At 42.4% G+C, this 13081-nt stretch overlaps 1 protein-coding gene across 2 annotated transcripts in view; it reads left to right on the top strand.

The window, feature by feature from the left end:
• tmem131 (transmembrane protein 131) overlaps positions 1–13081 on the top strand; it is a 42405-nt gene that overhangs the window by 15392 nt on the left and 13932 nt on the right. For both annotated transcript variants that reach the window (XM_058072745.2, XM_078790246.1), the window contains exons 4-24: positions 827–895; positions 3491–3611; positions 5255–5371; positions 5462–5584; positions 5658–5738; positions 8085–8235; positions 8330–8386; positions 8461–8522; positions 8610–8718; positions 9332–9440; positions 9510–9663; positions 9735–9905; positions 10112–10222; positions 10296–10430; positions 11655–11759; positions 11835–11921; positions 12005–12157; positions 12227–12302; positions 12378–12492; positions 12596–12734; positions 12846–12955. In XM_058072745.2, coding sequence (XP_057928728.2) covers positions 827–895; positions 3491–3611; positions 5255–5371; positions 5462–5584; positions 5658–5738; positions 8085–8235; positions 8330–8386; positions 8461–8522; positions 8610–8718; positions 9332–9440; positions 9510–9663; positions 9735–9905; positions 10112–10222; positions 10296–10430; positions 11655–11759; positions 11835–11921; positions 12005–12157; positions 12227–12302; positions 12378–12492; positions 12596–12734; positions 12846–12955 — 2355 coding nt within the window. The remainder of the gene's footprint in view (positions 1–826; positions 896–3490; positions 3612–5254; positions 5372–5461; positions 5585–5657; positions 5739–8084; positions 8236–8329; positions 8387–8460; positions 8523–8609; positions 8719–9331; positions 9441–9509; positions 9664–9734; positions 9906–10111; positions 10223–10295; positions 10431–11654; positions 11760–11834; positions 11922–12004; positions 12158–12226; positions 12303–12377; positions 12493–12595; positions 12735–12845; positions 12956–13081) is intronic.

The following is a 13081-nucleotide window of genomic DNA, read 5'->3' as shown; positions in this document are numbered from 1 at the left end:
TTGTAAATCACATGTATTCATTGGTAAGAGTGGCTAACTTTTGTAATGGGATGTCAGCCTCTGCATACATTGCTACTAAATCTTCATTAAACTGTAATGCCTGTGCTTGTGATGAGGGAAGATGTAGTCATCCATGCAATTCCAACTGCAACACACACAACACTCTTGTTTTGTTTACACAGACATGGTGCAAATGGCGCGTTCCGTGTGTGTGTGCAGAATGTGTATTTAGGTGAGCTTCATTCAGAAATAAAGCAGAGTGCAGTCATAACTCGGCTTGTTTACATTTATCATTTCTACCGGTATAAGTTATTTTCTGTTGTCCCGTTGCTTGTCCAATCTACTGTTACACCACATTTGGCTGGACACAAGTCACTATTTAGCGGCCACGGTGGAAGTGAAGTCTGAATACTACAATAAATGGACGCCGGCTTTGTGTTACGGTGCAGGCCACACCTGCGTGATGTATTACATAGTTGTCTGCCTATCACAAGGCACGGCTTTGTCTATTGTTAATACGCACCTGTTGTTCAACAGGCTAGGCAAGTTGCACTTAACAGCAGACGGCGGTAGGTGGACCTATTGAGAAGAGACACGTTGCTCATCCGGCGAGATCTCAAGATGCTTCATAGTGGATTTTTGTGGCGACGTTCCAAAGCCTCAAACGGGAGGCATCCCGTGGGCGGCTGGCATGATTATTACTAACAAAAGCGGGGCAGCCTTGCTTGTGTGTTTAGACTCTCACTGTGTTAGAAATGCATACGAACATGGATGCCGTTCTCTCTCGCCTGCTCATCCTCCTGTTACATTTTCCTGTCCCCCGCAGCACGTCCCCGCATCGTGGGAACTGCCGACCCATACGCTTTGAACCTCCAATGTTGGATTTTCATGAACAGTGAGTGACTCTTCATTTTTGTCCCACACACTCTTGTCATTCATTCTTCTGAGGCTTCCTGTCATTTCCAACTTAGCCGTAATTAGCTATTTGAGGAAACTTGGTAGAAATCGCGTCAGCACCTCCCTTCACCTTGGCCTGCCTTATCAGAACACATTCCACAGCAGGTACCCGCCCATGTAGTGTGTCCCAACTCCACGTGTGGCCTGCACAGGCAGAAGCGGCAGCTCCTCCACCAGTATGCACAGAGGCTGAGGGGGTGGTGTCCCAGCTGTCACAAGCTATCCTCCCGTGGAACATGATGGCAACAAACACTGCATTGATCAGCTACCGGTGTTCTGTGATTGCACACACACATGCGGCACTCTAGGCTCCCCCTTTTGCCACATCAGGGATGCAGAGATCCACTTGGTTTCACTTCCCATTCTGAAACAGATACAATTGTCATGCTGGAGTTCAGCACACGGAGCTAGAAGAATATGAGCGAACATAGCTGTCTCGGCTGCAAAGTACAACTCTTTTGAAGTTTTGCGTGTGTGTGGTGCGAGAGCCACTTTGGCTGGTACTCGCTGATACTTTTGCCCATGTTTACTGACAACCATAAAGCACAGAAGTGACTCATGGATGGGGAATCTCCTCAGGTGGTATTTTTGATACAAGAATTCCATTGGTATCTGTATGGAATCTGACCCGTCCCTATGACACACCATGAAATGCGTGATCACTAAATCAGAACTGATGGTGTATTCAAGTTGCGGCATACTCCAGAAAAATGCACTTAATATCTGAAAGAACTGACTTTTTGTAAGTGCAAAGTTGTCCTTGAGAAGAGTCTGTCACGCATTCACAACCAGTAAAAACATGTTCCCCCGGGAGCCTTGGTGGCAAGCTGATTGCAATTAAGTCATTTAGCACTCAAGGTCTACAGTTGTTGGCTTAATTTTGTGCATTAACATAATGAACTTGAGTGCTTCCCACATGACAGCAATCTTAGTATCATGACATCATCCAATTTGCAAAATTGGCTATGACACATTTGCAGACAGTGAGTAAAAAAACATGAAAAGCAAAGCAAATATGTTTACAACTACAGAGAAACTTTCTTCGGTCACTTCTATTTGCTTTTTTCAACTTGAATGACAAAACACAGCCGTTTGGGAGTGCTTTTCGATGGGGGATGGACCCACTGCAGCATCTGCTGCTCATTGAGATGTCTCTTCACAAGATAATATCAGTTTGCATTGCCGATCCGTCTTATTCTCTGATATATTGGATGTATAAAATTCTTATTTTGTTCATGTGAAATAAAAAATCTAAAAGTGTATTTTATTTTAATGGGATAGGTTCCAGCACCCCCGCGACCCTCGTGAGGAAAAAGCGTTAGAAAATGAATGAATGAATGATTGACTGTAATCATTTCTTTGTAAAATTGCAAATGCAATTCTCAATTTTAATCAATGTATTTTCAAGTTAAAATATTTTACATTTAAATGCACTTAATCAAATGTATATTTTTTATATTTCTATATTTTTTATTTATATATTTTATAATATTAATGTGAGTGTGAATGGTTGTTTGTCTATATGTGCCCTGTGAATGGCTGGCAACCAGTCCAGGGTGTACCCCGCCTCTCGCCTGAAGACAGCTGGGATAGGCTCCAGCACCCCCGCAACCCTCGTGAGGATAAGCGGTTGAAAATGAATGAATGAATTTTACAATATTTATATATTTTTTTATATTTAAATACCTACATCTGAGAAATGTGATAAATTATACTTTGTTCAATTTTCATTTAGTCTGATTTATTTTGCAAATTTTAATTAAATGAAGCTGTTTTCAAATCAATTAATCATGAATAATTACCCTTTGCTATGTCTCAAATGTGCCCATTTTTGCTGTTTTATTGAAAGAAATATAAAAATGACAGAATTACATATATTGTATGTATTAACACCGTGACTGGCTGTCAACCAATCCAGGGTGTACCGCCCAAAGTCAGCTGTGGTTGGGTTCACCATACTCACGTGACCCTAATGAACATAGGCTGGATGGATAGATAGATGGGAATTGTCTATCTATCCTGGCTAACACTAGTTTCTTTAACAGTAGCACATTTGTTTATTTTGATTGCAGCAAGTTGTATACTTCTGCATTAAGAGTTCCAAAGTAAGTGATAAGAATATCCACTTCCACTTCTTTTTTGTCTTTTCTTATTTAGACCACACATACACACATAAAGAGATTGTTGTGATGTTCGGCGTGTCCCTGAATGCATCTCGCTGTACAATGATGAAGTCCCATTCCGAGGCTGAACTGACTAAAGACATGAGCTGGAGACATACTGTATACCATGTTGATGTGTTCAGGCAGCCACTCTGTGAGGCTGTCTGTCATAATGCAGAGGCGTGGCTGCCGATATGTTTATGCGTCAATTACGCTAAAACATTTAACTTAATTAATGAAACGAGTTTTGGCAACTCAAAGAATAGCAGTTGCTGCTGGGGATGTGAAGGGGAAATTTTCTGATTTATTGGTGTATGGACCGCTATTCTTCATTATTATGTCTTAATGTGTCTCTTTTTTTCAATTAACAGGCCTGTGGGGATGCCAAAAATGGAGAAAGTTTATTTACATAATCCAAGCTCAGAAGAAATTAGCTTGTTATCAATATCAGCAACAACTGCACATTTTCACGCATCCTTTTTCCAGAACAGGGTGAGTATGTGTTGGATTTGCTTTCCTTGTCAAACCAATTTTGCTGTGGCACGTTTTTTCCTGACGATCTGGTGACAGTGGGGAGGGGGCAAAAAAGATGAGTGTGTGACAGTTGTTCACACTGTGCAGCATTTGTGCCTTATAATGCGGTATATATTCATTTCCTACAGGACTGTAATCTGTTTGTGGGAGGTGTGTGATATATGTATAATTGACCATGATGCATGTGATTGCATGTGCAGGCAATCTGCAGCCAACATACGGAAGTCTGGATCACATTGATGTCAGTAGAACTCGGTGTTCGAAAAAACTTCTTTCAGGACTTGAATGCGCAAACGTCATTATCTGATGCTTTGGTATCTTTTAAGACCGGAGTACAACACTGTAGCAACATTTATCGGTTAGAAAAGTGGAAACAGCAGAATAGAGATCCCCTTTAAGACCAAAAGAGGGAGTTTTTGCCAACATACACTTGCATAACCACATCAGCTGGCATCTTGATACCGTCATACTGTGAGAAATTGTAGGTGCCACAAACACTTCAAAATGTTCTTAGCGCACTGGCATGCAGCCCCTCGCAGTTTACACATACCTCACACCTGCCAACACCAATTTCCTCATGGCCACACGAAATTGTGTACAGCTACGGCTGCAGAAGGCCAAAGATGTGGTGTCAAGCTGCAATGTTTTCATAGCACTCAGCAATTATTTATTTACTCAATTCTGGCGTTTAAGCCGCTACTTTTTTCTTAAACTTTGAACCCTGAGGCTTACACAGCGGTGTGGCTAATCTATGGCTAAATTCTAACCTTGTGACATCTGCATTATCTTGTGACTACTTCTTTACTACTAATTGTTTAAATACTGTGCCGCTCGTGAGTCACTGACAGGAGCCAATCACAAGCTCTCAGTGCACTCAAAACACGCCTGCCAACCCATTGGAAATTGCCGGAGGTCAGTAAATATAACAATACAGCAGTCTGATTTGTGGTGTCACCAAACTAATCACACAGCAACTTAACACTCAAAAGGTGCACCTAAGAAATATACAAACATAGACCAGTATGAGTTTTAAAAAGCCCTGCCACATTGCAAGGCGTTCATTGGAATGCATTCATTCATTGCAATGTCAGCCTCTCTATGATGGGCAGAGGCAGTATTGCAACCTCATTCATCCATTATTTTTGTATGCCACTTGTCCTCTGATGAAATGTTTCCTCAGACGAAATGCATAATGAGAAAACATTTCACACTTTTTCCATTTTAAACCCACACTAGTACATGTTCATTCTGAGGTATACCTTTTGAGTGTTCAGTTGCTGTGTGATGAGTTTAGTCTTGTTGTAAGACGAAAACGTGAGTCAGACTGTATATTAGTGACCTCCTGCAATTTCCAACGTGTTGACAAGCTTGAGTTTTTTTCATAGCTCATGATCGGCTCCTGTCCAAGAGCTGCCTGGTCCTCAGGACGCACCACAATATGCCATTTTATGATGTGGGCACATGCGGCTCATTCACTGGTGTGGCTAACATATGCACATATCTTGATTTAGTAGGTGTGGCTTAATAAACCTGAATTTGCGGTATTTTTATTCAGCCTGGCATGCAAACGATTGAAACGTTCTTTTTGTGTCTTCTGGCAGATAATCCCACCAGGAGGAAACACGTCGTTTGATGTGGTGTTCCTGGCGCGAGTAGTCGGGAATGTAGAAAACACATTATTTATTAATACGACACATCACGGAGTGTTTACATACCAGGTAATTAGCCGTGACAGCAAAGCTTGTCTTTCTTTCTCCATTGTAATATATATATATATATATATTTTTTTTTTTTTTCCATCTTTGAAGGTTTTTGGGGTAGGCATCCCAAACCCTTACAGGCTCCGTCCCTTTGTAGGGGCTCGAGTTCCAGTAAACAGCAGCTTCTCGCCACTCATAAACATTCATAACCCTTACAGTGAACCACTGCAGGTAACGTAGCACCATCTAATAAGGGGAGCGGCGACTATGACTATGTTGTATCAAAATGACATCCTGGTTACAGGTGGTGGAGATGTACTCCAGTGGTGGGGATCTGAATCTAGAACTTCCCACAGGCCAACAGGGAGGCACTGGGAAATTATGGGTAAGTGAGTCAGTTTTTTTTAATACTGAATACGACACCCGGAATGTACACGAATAAAGGATGTGTGCTATACAATAGGATCTATGAATGGTAAAACAGTGACTATTGAAGAGTTTGTGAACGTCACTCCTTTTCTACTTCCCAGACAGTGCAGTGAGTGGGTTACATATTTGTTGACTTGTTTGTTTGGCACCATGGGTGAGGTAGTTGTCTGGATGGCTGCATGTGAAAACTCAAACCGTCAAAAGGTTGTCTCAGATTGACTGCCAGCTTGTACGTATGTCCCTTTTATATTAGGGATGTCAGATAATTATCAAAAATGTCCCTTCATCACCATAGAAATATGACAGAGGGAGACATCTGTATCAGATTTTTTCCCGATAAATGAAAAAAAAAAAAAGCTTTATGAATGTACATTTTAATGTTGACATTGCCAGGATGACGCCACAGTTTGTTTACATACAGTGCAAGCCCACCTCCTCTGTGCTTCCCACAGGCTCTCATGTTCCTGGCCGCTCTGACTGTAAAAATTGGATAGCTCCTCACATTACCATCTGGGACGTTAGTTCCTAGCCATTCAGTGAAGCACAAATTTGAAGGTCTTGACATTCTTGCCACATTGACAATTGACGCTGATGCCTCTGTCACTGGGTAGACAGGGAATCACACCGATGCACCGATCACAGTAGAGCTGCTACTGTTGGCAGGGGTGTTAAGTCCACTGCATACATGCACACATACATACATAGATACAGTACACCTATATTTTATTACTCTCCTGGAAGAAAATCACATTTCCACCAGCTCTGCAAAAATGGGCTCCCGGCATGCAAAAGATGACTTCCAAGTGCAGGGCTCTACATTAAAAACCAAAATGACTTGCCCATAGGGAATCCTTAAGGTGAGAACTACTTGCCCGAACTTGCCCCATGTAAAATGAAAAGACTGCCATAATGATATCATGTAATTTTTTTGTGGCATCACATGAGAATCTCAAATAAATAAAATAATAAAATGAATAATACCTTACACATCGTAGTCGTAGTAAGCAGTGATATTTATAAGTTGTGCACCACAATGAAACATTATTGAATAGACACATTTGTGTACTAGTAAAGTGTTTTTAATCCAGAAAAAAAGCTCAATTGGTGGTGTTTCATTGTGACCACTTCAAATTGTCACAGCAATGTGATTCACTCACCTGTGCCATCATTTGATTTGCTGCCGCTAATAAAATACTCGTTTTGGAGGCACTTGTTCATCACTTTTTGCTGTTTCCTTCAGAATTAGACGATGTTGGCAGCGACGCCATGATGGATGTTTTCGTAGTCAAACGATCGCTGATTGGTTGATCGTGAACAACGGGTGTGGGTAAAACGCGGACTGTGGATTACGGACCGCGGTCTAAATAAACGATTCTGATTGGTCCATTGCAAGGATTGGTTTGCAAATTACCACCGGAATTACGCAGTCTGTGTTTTACCAACACCCAACAAGAACCGCTTAAAAAAAAAAAACTCTTGCCAGTATGGCATGCCAAAGTGGACTTGCCCGACGGGAATATCACTGATTAGATTTACTTGCCCGAATTTTGTTTTAACTTGCCCCGGGCCATCGGTACATCGTTATTGTCGAACCAACACTCGTCACGAGTAGCAAACAAGTTTGTTCCTTCCAGCTATCCATCCAACTCAACATCTCAGCTTTGCGATAGAGGCAACAAATTTGTTTTTAACCATTTTTTTGCTATCTTGTTTCCCAATATTTCAACTTTCTTTGCAAATAATTCTTGTTAGTTTTATTTTTTCAATATTATGACTTTATTTCCACAAATTTAGATTTTTCTTTGACCTAATTTTACAAAAAATGTTTTTTCCTCCTCATTATTAAAAAAAATTATTTTACTTTATTCTCGTAAAATTACAGCATTTTTTTTCCAGGGGTTGAAATTATATTTCAACTATTTAAATTTTTATTATTATTAAAAAAAACATTTAATATTATAACTTTATGCTATGAAAATCAAGTTTTGTCATTATCTCATAAAAGTAATATTTTGACTATATTGTAAAATAATAATAATATTTTTACATTTTTTTGTAAAAACATATTTTTTGGGAAAACAGCTGCAGCTGCAAATGTCACCCGGACCTCAAAAGGACAGCAGGCCATTTAAACTTGAAAATCCATTATTATAAGTTTACTTTTTTCAAACATTAATATTTATTTGCAGTGCGTGACAAGTTTTGGCCACAACACAGTGGCGACATAAAAGAATATATCTTGCAGCACTCTGCATAAAAGCAGCAGAGCATCAGTCACCGGTGCTGTGGGTTTTGTTTCCAGGAGATTCCTCCCTTCGAGACCAAGGGGGTGATGAGAGCCAGTTTCTCGTCCAGAGATGCAGACAACCACACGGCGTTCATTAGAATCAAAACCAACGCCCCCGATGAGGACAAGTTCATCATCCTGCCGGTTGAGGTGGAGGTCACATCAGGTGTGCTGCCAAAGCTTTTTGTATTGAATAGCTCAGCCTGCGGGAGCGCTTCCATGTCACACGATCATTTAACAAAAATGTCCCTTCTGTGCAGCCCCTGGTATTTACTCCGCCTCGGAGATGCTCGACTTTGGCACACTGCGGTCACAAGGTAGGCCGTTTATCTCTGTCGACCCACACCACCTCTGTTGCCTTTTCCCAACTCTTTACTCTGTTCTTTTTAAGATCGGCCAAAGCTGCTCAATCTGCACCTTTTAAATTCAGGAGCAAAAGATGTTCCTATCACGGTACATGTCCTTTGCGGTGTATATATATATATACATGCATGTGTACAATCTTCCACAAGCTCATCTTTGTGGCTTACGCTTGCACAGAGCATCCGTACGACGCCAGCTAACGAGGCCGTGACAATAGACTTTAAAGCGGTCACCCTGAGAGCAGGCGAGAGCAGATTCACCAAAGTAGCAACTATTACTTTTGATGGTAAGTCTACTTCTGCTTAATTTCTTTAAGTGTGTAAGAGTACATGTACAGAAATCCCTCGTCCATCGCGGTTAATTGGTTCCAGACCTGACCATTGTAAGTGAATTTCCACAAAGTAGGAAATTGAGTATAGAAAAACTGTTTACAATGTTTTAATTAGAGCCATCTAGACATGAAATCACACCCTCTACAATATACATAATACAAGGAAATAAGACTTGGAGTTGCCTCTCTGTGTGCCTCTTGTGCCAAAAAAAATGTAAAAGAATAGGACTTTGGTAGCGAATGGGTTAATTTCATGTTATTGCAATCATTGTTTCCCACAGGACCATGTAGGTTTGTATTTTTTTTCGTCATAATAATACTTTAATTTAAAATCTGTATTTTGGGGTCGTCATTGACTAATATTTATATTAGTTTGATCTAAAACGTTTAAGCGTGGCAAAAAAATAAGAACTCCATAGGAAGGCATACCACTGTATGTTGTATATTGCAGATTCAAAGGGAATAATAATCCTGTTTGCAGGCTCCTTCACCATATTTTCTGCTGACGCATAAATATTGCACAACTTCCTCTTGTATGCCTTCTCTTCTCTCATGTTTGCCTCTGCAGCCTCCAAAGCCAGAAGACCATATCAGTTTTTTGGCAAAATTACAGTTAAAGCAAAAGAAAAGAGCTACGCCAAGCTTGAAATCCCTTACCAGGCAGAGGTTTTAGAAGGGTAGGTTCTACTTTTCCCGTCTACTCTGAAGGGGATTGAAATAATTTGTGCTGTTCTTCCCTCATACAGCTACTTAGGCTTTGACCACACAACCACGTTGTTCCACATACGGGACAGTCCCGTTGACCCTGTGGACAAACCTATATTCCTCACAAATTCCTTTCACTTTGCCATCTGGATACACAATGTGTCCCTGCCCGACGAGGCCAAAACTATGTTCAAGGTGAGTCCCCCGGACATGTTGTATTTGATTCCGGAGAAGCAAAAATGCCACGTCCTTTTGGTATTCTACAGGTGCAGAACTTCAGCGCGCCAATTCTCATTCCGCCGCACGAGTCGCGCTACATCTTCTCGCTGCTCTTCCAACCGGTCCGACCTTCCATACACATCGACAGCAACATACTGCTCATCACAAATGCATCAAAGTTTCACCTGCCTGTCAGGGCATACACAGGCTTCTTAGAGGTACATGACAGTACATAAAGAGCTCTTTTTCTACCGCACAGTGCCTCTGGACAGTCTCTACTTTGCTCCAAAATGAATCTTCTTTGTGTGGCCACTACTAGGAACATGTGGCATGCTTTGTTCTGAACTGTGCAGTGGAAAAGGGGCCATCAGTAATAGTATATTGACCCCTAATTCACTGAAAGATGACTTTTACTCATTAACAGCCCCACGTGCTGCCACCCAGTCTGAAGGAGAACGTCCTGGACTTTGGTGTTCGCAGTGCGACAGACACCAGCAGCATCATATTTGTGGTGGTGAACAGTAACCCCATCGAGGTGAGAGCCGCAATCATATTTATCAACAATTATTACAACAATTTTAAACTGCTTCCTCGTCTTATTTCCTCAGCTGGAGATCAGGTCGTGGCACGTCACGGGCGACAGTCTCTCAATGGAAATGCTCAAAGCGGAGAAGGGGAACTCCACCATGGCGTCCAGTCGCCTGAAAGATCTGCAGAACACGTCAGCGTCCCATCATAAAACAGTAAGTGCACCACCACAAGCCCTAAATGTTTACGTTTGATGCTCCCTCCCTTGCTGCAAGAGGGACAGGCTGCTTGTTGGCCAAACATCATAACATACAGCCATTAATCTCACAACTAAGGATCGACCGATACATAGGCCGGCCGATATTTGCGTTTTTTCCTTGTATTGGTATCGGCCGATACGTGCGTGGGTTCACCGATGTATTTTTCCACCGCATGATTTACAGTCAGGCATCCGCCGGGGCAGCTTTGTGTTGCCCCGGCGGCAGAGGACCCCGCAACACACGTAGTCGCGGTACCCCGCCCCCACTGTTGAGTCACATAAAGGGCGCGTTTTCACAAGTAATAGTTAGCTTGCTTTTAACACTTTACTAAGCCCATCACATTTCTGCAGAGGAGCAGTCATCACATCGATGCTAGATAAATTTAAACTACGACAGAAATGTTTTGCACATGGTTGAATATTTATTCCTTTTAAAGTTGATAATGCCGTTTAAATGTGTGTCTAAGAAAGCTGAATCCTACTGTGTTCAGTGTTTCAATAAATCAATAAATATTTGTTTAAACATGAGAATATTTGTTATCATGGTCATTTTTCATGTAAATTGAGGGATCAAAAGCAGTATCGGCCACAAATATCGTCCCAAGCAAAATCGGCCATCGGCTAAGGGTGATGGAAAAAATCGGTATCTGCATCGGCCTCAAAAAAACCATATCGGTCGATCCCTTCTCACAACCTCATCACCACTGTTTCCCATACAATAGTCTCTGGGTTATTGCAGTTAATGGGTCCCAGATCCAACTGTGGTAAGTGAATTTCGGTAATGTAGGATTGTTTGTTTATTAATGGAATATTTTTGTAACACAAACAAGCATAAATGCAACACTGTCTCCAAAGTAAACGATGAACGATCCACCTCACAGATGTGGCATATCGAGATGCTCATGAGACAGCATGATTATAGCATAGAGAAACCCATATTGGCCACAATGAAAGGCCACCGGTACACTGATAATGAATGTAAATTACTATAGGGATGTTATTTCATGTCTAGAGGGCTCTAATAAATGTAAGTGTATTTGGACGGTCATAGGTTTTTTATGCTCTAACTACAAAAATACTTCATTTATAAATAAGGAATCCTCCTTCAGGGTCATGTATTCAAGTAATTAACCACAATAAATGAGAGATTGAATTCAAATGATAATTCCTGTCTTCCAAGGTGATTTTAGCGTCAGGCTTCTATGCAGCGTTCAGAGTGACACTCATAGCCCAGGCCCTGGAGGGAGCATATGACGCTGCCATACACATCACCACAGACTACGAGGTTGGTGATCAGTCCCATTTGGTGCGCACACAGCCGGAAATTCACCACTCACTTTTTAACCGTTTGCCCCCTCAGATATTAACCATCCCAGTGAGAGCGCTCATTGCCGTTGGCACATTAAGCAGCTCCCCCAATCACATTATTCTGCCGCCTTCATTCCCGGTAAGTAAAAAACAAAAAACAAACGCTTGGTCCGTTGGTGACAATGCTCTGAAACGGACGTCTTGTTGTGTTTCCTGCTGCAGGGGAAAGTGGTGCACCAAATGTTCAGCATCCAGAGCTCATTCACGCAGAAAGTGAGGCTGGAGCAGATCCGCTCCCTGACAGAAGACGTCCGCTTCTACTACAAGCGCCTCCGCAACAACAAAGACGAGCTGGAGCCCAGACGCAAGTCCAAGGTCGGCCCTCATCTGACCCGGTTATTTTTGGATGCCCACATAACACCTCTCTTGTGCGTGTCTTTGCAGGTGGCAAATATTTACTTTGACGCCAGGTTGCAGTGTGGCGATCATTGCTACTTGGGGCTTCCCTTTGTGCTTAAATGTAAGTGTGTCACATGTCACATATGTCACACTGGGAATATGATGCACTGTGAAACATACAACTCTCCACTGACAGCCGAGTCCAAGCCTCACGGGATGGCGCTGCAGGAGGACATTTGGGACGCCGATGTGGATCTTCACCAGAAACTTCTCCTGCGATGGAAAGAGTTGAAGGAGCGCTCGGGCCATATGTGAGCATATTGCTGCGGTTTATCCATTTTTACTCTCTATAATTAGTAGCTGTGTGACGCAGGGCTATTTACAGTCTCCTTTTCTGTCCCCCTCCCACTGCAGGGTTGAAGCTGTGTTTGAAGTCAACACAGACCTCCAGAAAAACGTGCAGGCTAAAATTACAGCCCAGCTGACCTGGCCCTCTTTGGTCAACTCCTCGCAGCACATCACTTTCCCATTGACCAACACAAACAGCTCCTCTGTGAGTGGCACACAGTCTGCCTCTTGTGCACGCAAATGCATGTAGGAATGTCTTAAGGTGTTGTTAAAGTCCCTGCTTCATTTTGAGGGCTGTGTGTGTGTGTGTCTTCAGGATGGAGAGGTAACGCTGCAGAATCCCGCTGACGTTCCTGTCTACGTCCAAGTTCTCCCTTTGGCGCTGCTGCCCAACCCCTCTGTGTTCTCTGGAAAATTGGCAGACAGGTGGGAAGTCTTAGCAAACCTTCTGCGTGTTTTGTGCATGCACTGTTTCGTCTAGATCAGGGGTCTCAAACTCAATTTACCTGGGGGCCACTGGAGCTAGGGTCTGGGCGAGGCTGGGCCGCATCA

This window comes from Doryrhamphus excisus, linkage group LG4, assembly GCF_037039965.1.
Source record: "Doryrhamphus excisus strain RoL-2023G ecotype Guam linkage group LG4, RoL_Dexc_Guam_v1.1, whole genome shotgun sequence".
In the NCBI taxonomy this organism is placed as follows: Eukaryota; Metazoa; Chordata; class Actinopteri; order Syngnathiformes; family Syngnathidae; genus Doryrhamphus; species Doryrhamphus excisus.
Note: the sequence above shows the minus strand (reverse complement) of the source record. Positions and strands in the feature narration are given on the sequence as shown.